Source organism: Apteryx rowi, unplaced genomic scaffold (genome assembly GCF_003343035.1).
Source record: "Apteryx rowi isolate R43461 unplaced genomic scaffold, aptRow1 scaffold_325, whole genome shotgun sequence".
In the NCBI taxonomy this organism is placed as follows: Eukaryota; Metazoa; Chordata; class Aves; order Apterygiformes; family Apterygidae; genus Apteryx; species Apteryx rowi.
In genome coordinates, this window is record NW_020449697.1 from 819,905 (window position 1) to 837,311 (window position 17,407).

The 17,407-nt window shown below is 38.5% G+C and overlaps 1 protein-coding gene across 2 annotated transcripts in view; it reads left to right on the plus strand.

Moving 5' to 3' along the window:
* The window catches only part of MED13 (mediator complex subunit 13), a 59,211-nt gene extending 43,561 nt beyond the window's left edge, over window positions 1–15,650 (plus strand). Inside the window, exons 14-30 of one of the 2 annotated variants that reach the window (XM_026071407.1) lie at window positions 170–384; window positions 766–962; window positions 2,188–3,104; window positions 4,492–4,659; window positions 5,484–5,707; window positions 6,256–6,445; window positions 6,965–7,430; window positions 7,840–8,059; window positions 8,706–8,897; window positions 9,057–9,280; window positions 9,820–9,962; window positions 10,192–10,350; window positions 10,447–10,632; window positions 10,830–10,978; window positions 11,227–11,400; window positions 12,614–12,714; window positions 13,454–15,650. In XM_026071407.1, the coding sequence (XP_025927192.1) occupies window positions 170–384; window positions 766–962; window positions 2,188–3,104; window positions 4,492–4,659; window positions 5,484–5,707; window positions 6,256–6,445; window positions 6,965–7,430; window positions 7,840–8,059; window positions 8,706–8,897; window positions 9,057–9,280; window positions 9,820–9,962; window positions 10,192–10,350; window positions 10,447–10,632; window positions 10,830–10,978; window positions 11,227–11,400; window positions 12,614–12,714; window positions 13,454–13,586 (4,058 nt within the window). In that variant the 3' untranslated portion in view covers window positions 13,587–15,650. Of the gene's footprint in view, window positions 1–169; window positions 385–765; window positions 963–2,187; window positions 3,105–4,491; window positions 4,660–5,483; window positions 5,708–6,255; window positions 6,446–6,964; window positions 7,431–7,839; window positions 8,060–8,705; window positions 8,898–9,056; window positions 9,281–9,819; window positions 9,963–10,191; window positions 10,351–10,446; window positions 10,633–10,829; window positions 10,979–11,226; window positions 11,401–12,613; window positions 12,715–13,453 lie in introns of those variants that run through there. The other variant, XR_003254441.1, reaches the window with a different exon arrangement.
* The last annotated feature ends 1,757 nt before the right edge of the window (window positions 15,651–17,407 follow it).

Here is a 17,407-nt window from a genome sequence, read left to right on the forward strand (position 1 = left end):
AAGCTTTATTTGTCTTCCCTAAATAGAATACTAACTTGAAACACTTGATTGCTAATATGTTATGGGAATTTGGAAATGTACTCTTCTTTTGCCTTAATGAAATCTTAAGACAAAGGAAATACTTCAGGTAGTTTTCATGCTCTAAAGCCTATTTTTAATCTGAAATTAGGCACTGCAGATCTCCATAAAATGTATCCAACTCCACCTTCATTGGAACAACATATTATGGGATTTTCTCCAATGAACATGAATAATAAGGAATATGGCAGTATGGACACTACACTTGGAGGAACAGTACTTGAAGGGAATAGCTCTAGTGTGGGAGCTCAGTTCAGAATTGAAGTAGATGAGGGTTTCTGCAGCCCCAAACCTGCTGAAATAAAGGTATGTTGTGCTGTTAGTCCTGATAAATGCTTCTAATGCTTACTGTTCAATTTATTACCTAAAATTCTGAATAGGAGCTGCTTCAAGAAAGGGTGGTGGTGTAAGCCATTAGTAAACCGAGGAATGCATCTCAGTAATTCTAGTTCACAGTTTGTTTTATGTTGGTATGCTATTTGTTGGAGAATCGTAGGTGCAAATGCTGTTCGTGTGTGCAAATGTTAGCTTTCACTGTTGTAACTATATATGGGTTGAATATAGAAGCACTACTACTTGAATTGGAGGCAACATTTTATTCAGTTAAATTTTTAGAAGCATTTGTGTTGTTGAAATTATCTAATTTACTAATTTATATGCTGATGCTTTACCTTCTCTAACTTCTAGGATTATTCTTATGTTTATAAACCTGAGAACTGTCAAGCTTTAGTGGGATGTTCCATGTTTGCACCACTAAAGACTCTTCCTAGCCAGTGTCTCCCTCCCATCAAACTGCCAGAGGAATGCATTTATCGCCAGAGTTGGACTGTGGGAAAGTTGGATTTACTTCCTCCAGGGCCTGCCATGCCATTCATCAAAGATGGGTATGACGTGTGCCACAGGTGTTTGTTTTATGTGGCTGTCAGTTTTCCACGTTATAGAAAGTACTCTTATCTAATTTTCTGTAAACCTGTAATGAGAAATTCTTGTAAAAACACTTTGTTTAGACAACTGACAAGAGCCTTTAAAAAACTTAGGATTAAAACTTACAGTAAGAGACTGTCTTCTCAAATAGGTTCTTAACCGTGCGTTCATTTTATTTGTTGTCTCATTTAAAGGTTTCTTGGGGAAGCTTAATGGTGCAAGTCCAATTTTAATAAGTAATGAAGATGGTAACAATCAAGTTAAATGTAAACTTGGGACTCTGTTTTTGCCATGATGTTGTAGGTACTGTAAGGGCTTAGTAGGTGGTGCTTCTGTTTCTTAAATTATCTTCTTAAATAGCAGTAATCTCGGCTACATTGGCACTAGGAACTCTTCCTGTGATTGGATGCTGTGCCCAGTGTGACATTGCCTAGTAACAGTAGTATTGCAGTAAGCGTTTCTGTAATGTGCACTTGGTAGCGATGGTTTTGCTGGCAGTTCTTCTTGAGGAAAACGTTTATTTGTCCTTCACTTCTGCATTAGTAGCTTCTATAGATGGATTAGGCAACAGGGAGACTCCATATTTATTTGTAAAATTATATGAATTTTAAATCTCGGTTTAAATACTGAGGTTGCTTCTATTTGGGTCAAGCATAAGTAATATGTTTTCAAGTCTCATTAGTCTTATAGGTCTTTGGAGATACTCAGCTGCTTAGGAAAGAAAATATTTAATGTTTCCAGGTGATACTTTCCTTGTGGATTCAGTGGAGTCTGCTGTTGATAGACCTAGTATATTTTCTAAGTGTTGTGTGTCAACATAGTATGTAAATAAAACATGAAAAGGAAAAGGTGCCCTTCAGACTCCAGACATCCATAGAATTTATAATTTATACTGACCACACTTATTTCCTAGAAGCTTTGTGGAAAGGAAAGGACAAAGAAGAGAGGAGGAGGGGCAAGATTCTTTAACACTGCTATCAATGGGAGTCCTGCAAAGTCTTTTAGAACAAATGCTCTTGAAGTTCCTTAGGGAGTGAAAATCTTCGTGCTGTAGATTATGGAAGATTAGTTGAAAAAAAGTAAATATTAATTAGGAAGGTCCTTATATAGAAATTTGAGACTTAAACTTCAAAACCAATATTTCATGTATTTAAAATATTTCCTTCTTCTTGTGGCTGCTATTAGTGATGGAAGCACTATGGATCAAGAGTATGGCCCTGCCTACACACCACAAACTCATACTCCGTTTGGTATGCCACCAAGTAGTGCACCTCCCAGTAACAGTGGAGCTGGAATTCTCCCTTCTCCTTCCACCCCTCGTTTCCCAACTCCTAGGACACCAAGGACTCCTCGGACGCCTCGTGGAGCTGGTGGACCCGCAAGTGCACAGGGTTCAGTCAAATATGAGAACTCTGACTTATATTCACCAGCTTCCACACCATCAACATGTAGACCGCTGAATTCTGTTGAACCCGCAACTGTGCCTTCCATCCCAGAGGCGCACAGTCTTTATGTGAATCTTATCCTCTCAGAGTCTGTAATGAATCTCTTCAAAGACTGTAACTTTGACAGCTGCTGCATATGTGTTTGCAATATGAACATCAAAGGTGCTGATGTTGGAGTTTACATTCCTGATCCAACACAAGAGGCCCAATATAGGTGTACCTGTGGTTTCAGTGCTGTTATGAATAGAAAATTTGGCAACAGTTCTGGACTGTTTCTTGAAGATGAATTGGATATTCTAGGACGTAATACAGAGTGTGGCAAAGAAGCAGAAAAACGCTTTGAAGCTCTCAGAGCTACTTCTTTTGAACATGGCAGTGGAGGACTGAAAGAACCTGAGAAACTGCCCGATGAGTTAATACTGTTGCTGCAGGATCAGTGCACCAACTTGTTCTCACCGTTTGGAGCAGCAGATCAAGATCCTATACACAAAGTTGGTGCAGTTAGCAACCTGGTACGTGTAGAAGAAAGGGATTGTTGCAATGACTGCTACTTAGCATTGGAACATGGACGCCAGTTCATGGACAATATGTCAGGAGGGAAAGTTGATGAAGCACTTGTGAAAACTACTTGCTTGCACCACTGGTCAAAAAGAAATGGTAAATATTGAAAACAATTACATCTTATTTTCTACTTATCCTATAATTTTTTTAAGGGTTTGGTTTTCCCCCTCCCCTTTCTTTTCTTCCCCCTCCACCTGCATGCTCACATGAACTTCTATTTTAATGATGTACAGAATAACTATTCCTTTTACATTTCTTCACTAGTACCCTACGCAAAGCAGAATGTAGGCCTTGACTACCATCTAACATAGATTGTAAGTGCAATGTGAGACCACAGTAATTGTCCACAGCATTTTACCATGGTTATTCTTTTAACACAGCTTTTGATGACTGCATCTATGGAGGTTCTGTGGAGTGAATGCACTTTGGAAGTGTAGGTGGTACAAAGTGTGACTGTATTGTCACGGCTACTGTGGTGGAATTAAGGCACATGATTTAGTTGGCTTCTGCCCCCTTTAAGGGTGGTGGTGGTAGTTCAGTGGCATGTGTGCCATTAAATATAAAAATATATAAGTATTTAATATAAAATAATACTTTAATGGGGCCTTCACTGTTTGTTGGATCTACCAGAGATCCTTGTTTGTTTTTCTTTCTAGGGCTTGACTAATGCTATACTGCCTCACAGAACACCCTTGCTCATGTGTATTTGGGTAGCTACCTCACCTTTCAACAATAGTCTTTTCATGTAGCAACTCTAGTAGGATTAACAGTGAAATATGAAACTTGGATAGTGGTTAACTGCAATTCAGAGTCATTGGTGAGCATCAAGAAGACTAATAGTAAAAGACAGCTAGGTTTCTGAGCATCAGTGGGGGGTTAAGTTTAAAAGCTCATGCTGTAGATAAATCAATGTTTGCAGGCACCCAGGAGAAGACTCAGTATTACCATGACCTTGGTATTTAAGATAAAAAGATGTAAAAGATGCTTTTAAATGGAGGCTATGAAATTATAACCTTATCAAATTTTGTTAGCTTTTTATTCCTAAACACTGTGTATTAAAAATGACATAGTGGTGCCAAGCTGATGAAACAGACTGACTGTTGTTTGAGGCTTCCCTAGACTTCTCTGAAGTGAGCACTGGGTGGCAGTCTGCTTCAACAACCTCTATTTGGAAGGAGAAGCTCTGTAGTTTAAAGCTTGTATGACTTGGTTGTATGTTTTTTTTTTTTTTGATTCAGACTAAGAAAAAATACTAAGATGGTAAGGCTTTCAAGGAAAGGAACTCTACAGATTAAAAAAGTCTGTGCGCTTGATGTTTTATATCTTGACCTTTGCATGGCCTTTATGAACAGCATATTTATTTATTTGAGAAGAAAGTGACTTTGTTTAAAACGAAGATGGTGTAGGATTCTGGGTTGTTTGTGGAAGGCTTTCTTTTTTTCCTGTTGTTGTGGTAAGCCCTGACAATTTCTTGTCCTTTCAGTTGTGGATGTGAGCATGCAGTGTTCCCAGGACATCCTTCGTATGCTCCTCTCGCTTCAGCCAGTTCTTCAGGATGCAATTCAGAAAAAACGAACAGTCCGATCTTGGGGTGTGCAAGGCCCCCTCACATGGCAACAGTTTCACAAAATGGCTGGCAGAGGCTCTTACGGTAAACTGCTGTGTAGACTCCTGCCCACTAATCTCTACTTGATCCGGCTACCGAACCTCAGTGTCTAGATGCAGTTAAACCTACTGGAATGCTAAAGCAGTATTTGGACCTTTCCTTTAAACTAAGCAGAACTGTTAGATGGGGGAATGCTTCTCTTTACAAAAACAGAAAATTCCATATATTTTTCTAAAAGCAGGAAACGATACTGTTTTTAGAAAATAATATGTGTTTACTGATAGACGATAAGTTTTGTGTACTCAGTTTAAGATTTAAACTCTGACTTTATTAGCATGTGAGATTGCTTCACTGACATGTAGAAGGGTGACCTTTCATCAGCAGATCTTTCATAGTTACTGTAGTACTCTAATTATACATATAGAGTACATGTAATTGCATGTTCTTAAGTGTATTCCTTCTGTGGTGCGCATTCCTTCACGTGTCTGCTTAGACTATTATACTTCCTCCTCCTCGTTTCTTGATTACTGATGGTTTAGATTCTGCGGGGAAGGCTTCCTGAGCAGTGAAGATCTGTTCCTGACCATCAATAGTCAGGAATAGTGATAAAAATATTTAACTGTGGAACAACTTCTTGAGGCCCTGGGAGATTTCAAATAAAAATAACTAGCTGCTGCCTTTTTGCGGAGGGTTGGATCATGCGCACATACATTGCGTTTGTATTTATTAAAACAAGGACTATTCTACTTTTAATCAGCGTTCCTTTCTATTAGTAACACTAGTGTTTCTATCCCTGCTTCCTAGAAGCAGGGTGTTAATTTTATTAACTTCTTGCTTAATATATTGGAAAATGTATCTTGCTTACATAGGAACCGATGAGTCCCCGGAACCACTGCCGATCCCAACATTTCTGCTGGGATACGATTATGATTTTCTGGTGCTGTCTCCATTTGCATTGCCGTATTGGGAGAGGCTGATGCTGGAACCTTATGGATCTCAAAGAGATGTTGCTTACGTTGTGGTGTGCCCTGAGAATGAGGCTCTGCTGAATGGAGCAAAAAGCTTCTTTAGGGATCTGACTGCAATATATGAGGTACATTATTTATGGCAGTTAACAGTGAAATGGATTTTTGAAAGACTATTTCTGATACATACTCATAACTACTTATCAGGCTTGTCTCAAATGATATAAACACACAGAAACACACAGAAAGGCTTTCAGGAATAGGCACTTGGAAGATCAGGGTTGTTCATGCTGCTCGTCATTCCTTTCAGTAATAGCTTTTTTGAGAGTCTGTCAGATAGACGCCACACAGTGGTAAAACTGCGTATTACTACTCAATTGTTTAGCTACGTAGAATTAATTAATTAAATGCATGTATAACTTGGATTGTTATTAAGGTTAGAGCAGATGATGTGTCAATCTGTTTTTTCTTGCATTTAGGAGAACCTGAAAATATGACATAAAACGGTTATACAGTATTTCATATTGGTCTGGTGTTCTAGAATTAAAATACTCCTTTTGGATGTCATAACTAAACTGAGTTCTCTATGTTTATATATATGCTCCTTTGATTATTTTATAATTCTTAAAGTCTACAAATACCTAATCTTGCATCTTTTATTTTGCCTTCTTTGCAGTCATGCAGACTTGGTCAGCATAGACCTATTTGCAAGTTATTGCCTGATGGGATCATGAGAGTTGGACCTACTGCTTCGAAGAAACTTTCTGAGAAGCTGGTCACAGAATGGTTCTCGCAGACAGCTAATGCCAACGATGAAGCATTTTCCAAACTCAAACTATATGCACAAGTATGCAGATATGAGCTAGGTATGAGGTTTTTTAAAAATTTTTTCCATGATCTTTTTGTTTCATACAGTTACCAGTAACTCAATCCCAGTAGAAAAGGAGGAATAGTTGCATTTATTTATTAAGTCTTATTGTTGGATACAGTTTATTTTTTGTTCTGTGCTTGGGAAAAAATATGTATTTAGGTATGTGCCAAAACAGCTTCTTATCATCTAGCAGTATCTTTAGGGAATGGTAGTTTCACTGCCTGACAGTGACTTCTGCTGCCTTTCTGCTTTGGTGACTTAGATTCTGAAGCAGTGATTCCTAGCATAAATTTAACATGGCTGAAAAAAAGTATTCTTTAAAGTAGATTTCTAGATATTTCTGAAAGTGTCTTATTAGGCAAAAAGCTAGAAATTGAAAATTTAGTACTTGTGTTTTAATGTAAGATGCAAAATGCATGCTAAAACTTAAGCCTCTATGTTGTAAAAACCATCAATTTACGTAAATATGCTATAAACAGCTGCAATATGAAATTATGCTTTTTCTGATTTTTAGGTCCTTATCTTGCTTCTCAGCCCTTGGACAATTCTTTACTTTCCCAAACAAATCTAATCCCTCCTGCAAGCCAGCCGTCCTCCGCTCTGCCCCCAGTGACAGCTAATGCCGCAAATCCCAACACTCCATCGTCTGCTCCTGCAGCTCCTACCAGTAGTACTATGACAGCGACGTCAAACAGTGCCATGTCTTCTGCAGCTACCACAGCTAATTCAACTCTGACTACCACTGCCACTTCATCTTCTTCTGCCAATATGGGCAGTGGGATACCAGCTAGCAAGCCTTCTTCGTTTCCACCTTTTACCTGTATGAACAACACCACTTCCGCCTCCCTGCCCACGCAGGCTGCAACGGTCCAAAACGGGCAAACAGGCGGACAGCAGCAACAGCCGCCACTGCAAACGGCAGGGATGTCTGGAGATAATACTTCTGCACCTGTGCAGCCCCATCCAGAGGTTTCTGAAAGGTAATGGACTGCACAGTCCAGCTACGTGAGACTATCCCCTGCCCCGGCTCAAAAAATAGAAATGTGTTAATGTAGTTCTGGTGTTCTCAGTAAAACTCCTGTATTTCTTTTCTAGTTACCAGGCTATTTTTTAGGGAGAATATGATGTTTGGAGTTAAACTTTTTGATTCAAGTCTTAGCTGTAATGTTCAGTTTTAATAGCATCTCAGTGTCTGCCATGGTTTAAAAATAAACTTTCTCTTTCACCAAACTTTCTTAGTTCACCAAACTACTAGCTTCTGTATATCTTAAAGTGGAGCAGGAGGAGAATAGATAACTGGCGCTGTTTAATGTAGAAATACCCTATAACCAAGAATATATCACTATAAAACTCAGCTTTTTGTAACTGGTTTCAAAATTTAATTTCCAGCACTATGGACCGTGATAAAGTTGGCGTTCCTACAGATGGAGATTCACATGCCATCACCTATCCACCTGCAATCGTAGTTTACATAATTGATCCTTTTACATATGAAAAAAAGGATGAGAACAGTAGCTCATCCAGTTTGTGGACACTTGGGCTTCTGCGCTGCTTTTTAGAGATGGTTCAGGTTCTTCCTCCTCACATCAAGAATATAATTTCTGTGCAGGTAAGCCATCATTTGTAGCAACATGTCAAAGTATCTTTTGCTCTAGCTGTGTTTTGGAGATGATGACACCTTCAGGGTGAAAGTTTCATTTGCTTTGTAAGCATGACTTACAGTTCTGCAGCTATTTAAATTATGGAGATTATAGTTGTTAGAGCAGTTTGGCTATTATTAATCAAAACCAAATCCTGTGGTATATTCTGCACTCATCAGTCTCATCTCAAAGGAAAATGAGTGAGTGAAGTATGGGAAAACTGCTTGTCCATCGCTGATCTCTGGTAGCGATGTGACCCTGCTGGGCTTTAGGCAGTGCACCTTCCTCATAGGCCTCAGTCTGTAATGCTGCCAGCAGCTGCAGAACTAATAAATGGATTTCTCTTTTGAGAAATCACTTCTAACCAAATTCTTGCATTCTCTGAGAAAACTTCAAGAAGAATAATTACTTAAAGTCCCACACGGCTTTAGGAGAAGTGGAGGGAAGATACCAAAGAACCAGAGAAATTTGATTGCTAAGTAAATTTTAAAAACAGCTTACCCAATACTATCTCAAAAACCATTTAATCTAATGATGAAACAGTAATTGTTTTCTGATATCAATAGCACCCAGTGAGGCCTTTATTTTTCTTTTCCCCCTGGTAATCTGTTCTAGATTGTCCCATGTCAGTACCTTTTACAACCTGTGAAACATGAAGACCGGCAGATTTACACTCAGCATTTAAAGTCCTTGGCCTTTTCAGCATTTACTCAGTGTCGGAGACCTCTTCCAACTTCTACCAACGTGAAAACATTAACTGGCTTTGGCCCAGGTTTAGCAATGGAAACTGCTCTTAAGAGCCCCGATGTGAGTATCTAGAAGAGTTCTTGGTTTTTAACTTGATGATTGTGTAAATATGCAGATCAGAGAAATGTCTGTCTCTTTTATTAAATCACATATTAATTAACCAAAGTTCTTAGGAATAGTTAAGTCTTGAAACTTCATTCTGTTCTGTCATCTCTATAGAGACCTGAGTGTATTCGACTATATACCCCTCCTTTTATACTGGCTCCTGTAAAGGACAAGCAAACAGAACTAGGAGAAACTTTTGGAGAAGCTGGCCAGAAGTATAATGTACTTTTTGTGGGCTACTGTTTGTCTCATGATCAAAGATGGCTTCTGGCATCCTGTACAGATCTCTATGGAGAACAGTTAGAAACTTGCATAATTAATATTGATGTACCAAATAGGTAAGAACAAACAAATTAATTTTTAGCATGTGCATTTCGACTTGTCTTTTCTCTTCCTCCTCTCTTTATGATGCTGTAAGAATAACTGATTGTAGATGTTTGTAGCCACATTATATTGCAAAAGTAGTTAAAGTAAGTGGGTGTTTTCACTATTAAGTGCATATTGCTTCTGAGTTAAATTTCCAGAAGAACTTTATTTGGTTTCCTGTTTCTTATATGTTTTGGTACAAATGTGTTCATATAAAACCCCCAAACTTTCTGGCTTTTCACATTGGTGTTAGGATGTGATTAATTAAAACAAACAAACAAAAAACAACCCTCTCCCTTCCCCCCCCCCCAACCCAACCCTTTGTTTAGTTTAATTTGAAATGAAGCTGGATTTGATGTACCAGGATATTAACATTCCTGTGCCCTGTGAATGTTCAGCTTAATACAAATATGAAGTTGCAAACATGGCAATAGAAACTTATTGCAGATGGTTTGCAGGTTCTAGTTTTTTGTTTTTTGTTTTTTTTCCCTCCCTTTTTTCTCCATTCTAGAGCTCGCAGGAAAAAGGGCTCTGCCCGCAGACTTGGTCTTCAGAAACTCTGGGAATGGTGCTTGGGACTTGTGCAGATGAGCTCTTTGCCGTGGAGAGTTGTAATAGGCCGTTTAGGAAGAATAGGACATGGGGAATTAAAAGGTAATGTTAGCATCCTAGAGTCTAAAATTTGATTTGGAGCTTTAATTTTTTATTATAACATAAAGTAGTGTCTGTCGCTGCTTCTGGAAGAAAAGCTGTTACAAATATATAAAGGAACTCTAAAAGTTAGCACATGTGAAGTTTAAACTGCACGCTGCTACATATAAAGTATGTATTTTTCAGCAAACATTGTTATTCTAGACAAACTTATGTGTCTTTATATCCTCAGATTGGAGTTGTTTGCTGAGCCGCCGAAACCTCCAGTCGCTCAGTAAGAGGCTAAAAGATATGTGTAGGATGTGCGGTATCTCCGCTGCAGACTCTCCCAGTATTCTCAGCGCGTGTTTGGTGGCGATGGAACCCCAGGGGTCCTTCATTATTATGCCAGGTATTTGAGGAACTCTGAGAAGCTTCTGGTTTTGGTGAGGGAACTAGTAGCTCCATTGTAATCAAACTAAGGAAATACTTGATTTCTCTTCCAAAGATTCCGTATCGACAGGCTCTGTATTTGGACGCAGCACCACTTTAAATATGCAGACATCTCAGCTGAATACCCCACAGGACACATCGTGCACTCACATACTTGTGTTTCCCACATCTGCTTCTGTGCAAGTAGCATCGTCAACTTATACCACTGAAAACTTGGACCTGGCCTTCAACACAAACAACGGTTAGTGCACAGAATTTTTTTCTTGCTTTAAAAACAGCAAAACCAAAAACCCCTCACTGCTCCCGCTATATTAAGATTAAGGCTGTTTGTTCTAATGAGCCACAAGACTTATACTGAAAATTCCTTGATTTCAGAATGTGTTGTTGTATCTTGTACCTAGGGAAAGTAGAAATTGACTGGTCTTGTTCTTTTTCAAGATGGAGCAGATGGAATGGGGATCTTTGACTTGTTAGACACTGGAGATGATCTTGATCCTGATATTATAAATATTCTTCCTGCATCCCCTACTGGATCCCCTGTACATTCTCCAGGGTCCCACTACCCCCATGGAGGTGATATGGGCAAGGTAACTATTAGAGTAAATGCAGAGTAGTGCGTGTGGGGGAGGGGGTTGTTTCCCCCCCCCCCCCCCATCTGCTAATTTTGTTTGTGGAATGAAAAGTTCCCATGAAATGTTTTGGATCAATTGGATATTGAATTGGCTTTGCAAAATTCATGTAATGTTCGGACGTTTCAAAATGCCTTGTGTTTTGAAAGTTACAGATAGTTTCTCTTAAGTCACCTTCTCCTAATATTAGACCTGTTGTTTTACAGGGTCAAGGTACAGATCGATTGCTTTCAACGGAATCTCATGACGAAGTAACAAATATACTGCAGCAGCCACTGGCCCTGGGTTACTTTGTGTCAACTGCCAAAGCAGGTCCATTGCCTGACTGGTTTTGGTCAGCGTGTCCTCAAGCACAAAATCAGTGTCCCTTGTTTCTTAAGGTACTGTAACCTCAGCGGTCTGTGCAACCATCTTCCTGGGCAGCGCGTAGTAGATAATTGTGTGGTGTGCAGGGATCTGAATAATGAGAATTAGGTCATCGTTGTGTTGGGAACAAATCTGGTGCGTGCCTCTTGGAATACGCGTGTTTTTGTTTCAATAGAGAAGTTGGGTTTTAAATTTTTGAGCCAAAGGGTTTTTATATTCACTTTTTAAAAGTGGAGAAACATTATTAACTAAAGTAGCAAATGTTTCAATGGGTTCTGCTCCTTCTGATGGTTTCTTTATAGTAGCCTGATCTCCTTTTTCTTACTGGCTTTGTGCTATGGTATTTTGTAAGGATAGGTGTTCTGCTGAGTTTCTGGCCAGATCTCTGGTTAATGTTTGACTCCCTTTGGGAATGGCGGTAGAGGGAAGTACACAAGTATGATGTAGTATTACGTTTACACGGGGTAAAAATAATCTCTGTTTATGTATTGCATAAAGTATAAAAGCTAGATTTTCAATGTTGGTTGTCTCCAAGTGATAGTCATTGCCCCATCTGTCTGGATATTGTCTGCTCTCCTTATCTTTTTATGGCACAATCAAGCCAGACTTGGCACACTTAAAGCTATACGTTGGTATACAGAGAAACTTTGCGTATTAACATGATTCATTCTTGACTTAAATTAGCATCTCTCATACTATACCATATTATCTGATGATACTGGTCTATTTTCTTCAGCCTTATTTGTGTCTGGATTAGTGGTGCCTCTTGGCCTAAGCTCAGCTGTGTTTTTGGTATAAGTTTTTTTTTTTTTTTTTTTGGAATGGAGGATTTATTATTTAGCTTAAGTAGCTCTATGGAATATAAATAGACTGGTCTTATGGAAAACAACTGAACTTTAAAGTCCATATATTACTAGAAATCTTGGGCCACTTGAGTTGCTTTTTAATTTTTTTTAAATAATCACTTAATGTAGGCAAAGGGATTTTAAAAAGTATTTCCTAAGATGTATTACGCTACTAGCACTGTGCTTTTAAGAGGAATTTGAGTGCATTTTCTCATATTCTGATCATTCCAATGCTTGTTGACTGTATAAGGTTAAAACATGGTTTGGCTTGTGTGTCACACAATAGAAAGCGGCTGAACGGTAGAGCTCAACAATACAGAGGAAAAACTACGTTGTAGTAGAATGGGGTAGTAACTGCTAGCGTTTCCTCTTCCTTTCCTAGGCCTCTCTGCACCTCCACGTGCCTTCAGTGCAATCAGACGAGCTACTCCACAGTAAACACTCCCATCCACTTGATTCTAATCAAACTTCTGATGTGCTCAGGTATTTATGGTTGATCACTTACAAAAATATTCTGCATTTCATTTTTCATATTGCTGTTGTAAAGTTACCTATTTCTTTCTTGTTCTTGCTGTTAGTTTTCTTTTTTTTGTGCTGCTAATATCCTTAAGTACTTCACACAGACACATTCGAAATTACTGTGCTTTGAGTGATTAAAAGATGGCTTTATCGCAAAACAGTGCAATTAAAAACAAACTAAAACATCTCAAAGCCCCCTTTTAACTAATTAATGTTGATTACAACTGAAAATATTTGAAAGACAATGAATTCCTCAAGCTTTAACGGAGTTTGAGGTGTAACATGGAAGATGGTGCATAAGTGAATGGAAGATTATTTATCAAGCTGTTAAGCCAGAAACTTGGATTGGTTGTGGGAATAGTGAAGTGCTGAAGCAGAATAGAGTAGATCCATGTAAAAATGGGACACCTGTTGATGAGGAAAAAGTCAGACTTCTCTAGATTTTTGTTTTCATATGTAAATCTCTTGATATTAGTTGAGCATCAACAATTAAAATGGCTGTTTTCCACTGGGGGAAAAAAGTCTAGCTTTGACCTGCTGTAATAATTCTGAAGGCATATTATTTCGGAATGTTGGCAAAACTATTTTGTGTGTTTTAGTTCTAAGGAAACTGGATTTCTATTAAATGAGGACTATAAAATGCTTTCCTGAAAATAGTGGTGGGAAAATCTGTTGGTTTGATGGACGCTTGTTTGCTTTCCAGGTTTGTTCTGGAACAGTACAATGCACTCTCCTGGCTAACCTGTGATCCTGCAACCCAGGACAGACGGTCGTGTCTCCCAGTTCATTTTGTGGTGCTGAATCAGTTGTATAACTTTATCATGAATATGCTGTGATCTTCATCTGAATTTTGAAAGACAAGAATGAGGAAAAGGGATATTTCACTGCAGGACTAAGTTATAAATTCTTCTCAGTGCAAGTTGTTTGTGATGGGGTATGAATCTTGTTACTTCCAGCAAATATTGCTTTGGCTTGTGAGAAGGGCATCTATAACCCTACTGTCTTTGATGCATTGACTATGGGGGACTCTTTAGAATGATGATCAGAAAGTGTATTATAACATTTTTAGTAGCAAAATTAACCATTTTTCCCCAGTCACAGTATTTGTGAAGAGTAATGAGCCATAGTACCCAGTCATGGTTAATGAATTTTAAAGCATGGAGATGAGAAGAAACATGAGGAACAATAAGTTTCAACCTATGGCTTCAGAACATCAAGATGTTCTTGTATTGGATTATAGTACCTAGTATTCAAAAATGCCTGCATCTCTTATTTATTGTAAGTTTTTAAATGTATAAATTGTCTTATATTTCTTAACCTCTTTTATAAAAATTTTCCTAGAAGGTTTATACTGCCTTCTTGCTTTAAAGCAATTGGTCTAAAATATATGTAATCGTCTTAATTAAAAGTTGCAGTAGGTTGCTTTTAGAGTATTATTTTTTTGTAAGGGGGTGGGTGGGGACAGTAAATTTGTATTGTCTTGATGTACAGTTTAATGGGGATAGAGGGGTTAATGTCCATACCATTGTGTGTGGGGGATTTACAGCTAAGCTGTAGTTGCAGAGTACATGTACAGTAATGAAGTTCACTGTGTTTATATAAATTGAAAAGGTACCGGGTCTTACAGCATTTTATATCACACCTTTACAGAGTAACAATGGCAATATATAAGTGATATTGTAGGTGGTTTAACTTGTAGTGAGAATAAAACGAATAAACTCTTCAATTGAAGTTTGTGTTATGGTTCAGGGCTGTGGCTAGATTCTCAGATCTGTTTCCAGCAGACAGGTTTTTATTACAAGAATATCCATTGTGCGTTGTTGTTACCTGGATATTCTTGGCACTGTGGCGACTGCATTATTCTCTTTCGTGTTTGTGATAAAGCACGAATCTGAGACAGAACACACAGACACAGAAAATTCTGACCTTATCCAAAGTCTCCTGCAAGGCTGAAATTTAGCCCAGCCCTAGCCATTTTACAAATGCAAAAATAGTCAATCTTGACTTTAAGATTGGTGTGTGTTTAACTAAAATGTGGTGTATATAGATTCTCAGTGAATTCTGGTATTCAGATTTTATTCCACTAGTAAAAAACAAAACGAAACCCTGAACGTTTTCCTTTTTCATGTATTTTGGCACTGTGGTGAAGGTCCCAAGTATCAGTGTATGGCCTTCCCCTCGTCCCCTTTTCAGACTCTGGCTGGGGCATGTGCCAAGGAGGCTTAGTCCTCCCTAAGGAAGGGACTCGTGAGTTATAAGGCTTTTGTAAACCTCTCCCTCTATCTACAGTCACCATTTTTCCTCGGTAGTTTCCTTCCATTCTCCTAGCACATGCCAAATGTCTGATGCTGCTCTAAAATGGCCCCTACGGGTGCTGAGGAGCAACAGCATATGCTTTTTCTTGGTTCCTCATCTTCTGACTGCCAGGTTAAGGACTTACTCCTGCAGTGCCCGCGTGAGCCTGTTGGGAGAACCCATGCTAGTTTATCACCTGGGTCTCAGTACTGTTCATCTTGCCTGTTCAGACCTCGAAAGGAACAAGCTCTAAGATCCATTTGTGCACCCACCGTTAATCCTCTACAAAGAAGAAATCACTTGTATTTACAAAACTTAATATGTTGATGAAAATCATGTTTTGTAAATGCAAAATATTTGCCTGAGATAATTTTTCGTATAAACAGTCTCCTTGAATTGTATATATACAATATTAGCAACTTTTTTGTTTTTGTATAAAGAAGTTGTACAATTGGTGACAAAAATTTTCAGTCGTTTCTTCAAAAAAACATGAGTGCAATCAGAAGTCAGCATATTTTGATATTAAAGTTAAAAACTGGGTCTGTCCATTACTTTTTCTTGATAATGATAATGTACCACAGATTAAACAGCACACTTTTGTTTTAGAGCAGGTGTTTTCTTTCTCATTTGGCTGAGCTCTTAAGGGGAAAAGTGCTTCTAAAACTGGAATTTTCAAAGCATATCTCGTTTTGTTTTGTTAAATCTGACTTGTATCCATAAAGGTAAGTGAATGAGCTGCCTGAACATTGGTATAACTGTACTCTGTTATCTGGACCACAACCTTCCCTGTGAAAGTCTCCAACTGTGAAATATGCCAGTTCTTTTTCTCCCCTCTCCCCAAATGCAGTTTAAGTAAATTATAATATTGTAACCACTAGGAAATATCAGGAGGGTCATTTCTGAAAGCGATAGTCGCAGCCAGCAGTGTGCATATCAAAACTGCCATCCCCATGGAGCCAGCTGCTACATTGGGCGCACTTCTTTGTTAGTTTCTTTCACTGAGCTGTTTTACTCTTTTAAGGGCACATAATTAGTGATTTATGAATAAAATTGTCACAATCCACTAATTTGGGTTGTTCAGCAAGTACAAGCTTAATGTATCTGAAAATTTCAGCTCTAGCTTCTCAAAGTGGTCTTGCAAAAAAGCATTGTTCCTGGCAGTGCTCTATTAAGTAGCTGTGGAAGTTTATCTCCTCTTGTTAGATAGCCAGTGAAAGATGCATCTGAAATCTTCCCATTCAGATTAAAAAAATAATGTATTTTAATTTAGCTGTACTGTACTTAAGCCATGTAGTCATCTGGACTGTGACTTATTCTATTATTTGAATCGGATTTCTGTAAACGCTGTTGCTAGACCAGCAGGCCACCAACTGTACTTGCAAACAGCCCTTAAATTTTAAAGTAGCTGTAACATGTAAATCTTTCTAACATTTCCTGAAATAAGTAAAAATAAATGAATTTATATTTAAATCCTCAGCTATGTTCTTACTTAGCTGTCAGTATGGCGCAGATTATTGTATTTCTGTATTTACCTCCTATGGTAATTTTTAACTTCATGTGTTGCTATGAAGACTTGCAGATGTCTTTAATCAAGCACTATTTGTTAATACTGTAATATCAAAATATTATGTTACATTATTTTAAAGCTTTCAAAAATAAGAGTAAAATGTTCTTAAAATGCTATTGCACCATATAATTTGCTGCACAACAGTATGGCACAGCATATCCGTCTGTTTTAGTAGTAGTGCTGCATAAGCAATGTTTGATGTGGGTTTCTTTTGAGAATGTTTTCTTAATGAGGTGCCATTGTATGACATTACTGTCTTGAGAAGCTGCAGCTGGGAAGGGCTGTTTTCTTGTTGTCTTTGCCTAAAGGACCCAGGACTAGGCCTCATGCTTCAGGGGGGAGGGGGGCCTCTAAGTTTTATTTTCAGTGGAGTAAAACTTAATTTACAGTAGAACTGGATTTGGGACCTACCATAATCCTCAGGGTCACTTTTTCAGGAAGTCACTGCTAAAGCTTTAGTTTTTTCCGATTAAACTGGATGCGAGGACGGCGCGAAGCTCTGGGTGTTGGTTGCAGCCTGTGGCCTCATTACTGCACATGTTCCCCCCCCTTCCCCCCCCCCCCCGGGTTGCTTCACCGCGGGGCCTTTCTTGAGTTCTCACACAGCGGTGACAGTTGCTGGTCCAAACCGTCGTATTTATCATGACAAAAAGCGCATAAGGAACAAACACTATTGCTGCCGAATGCCATAAACACTGAGTTGTACAAATTGTGATTGAGGAAATGAAAAAAAAAAAGGTTTATACTTTTTAAAAAAAATTCAAATGGAATAAATTATTCATGAAGCCTTGCTTG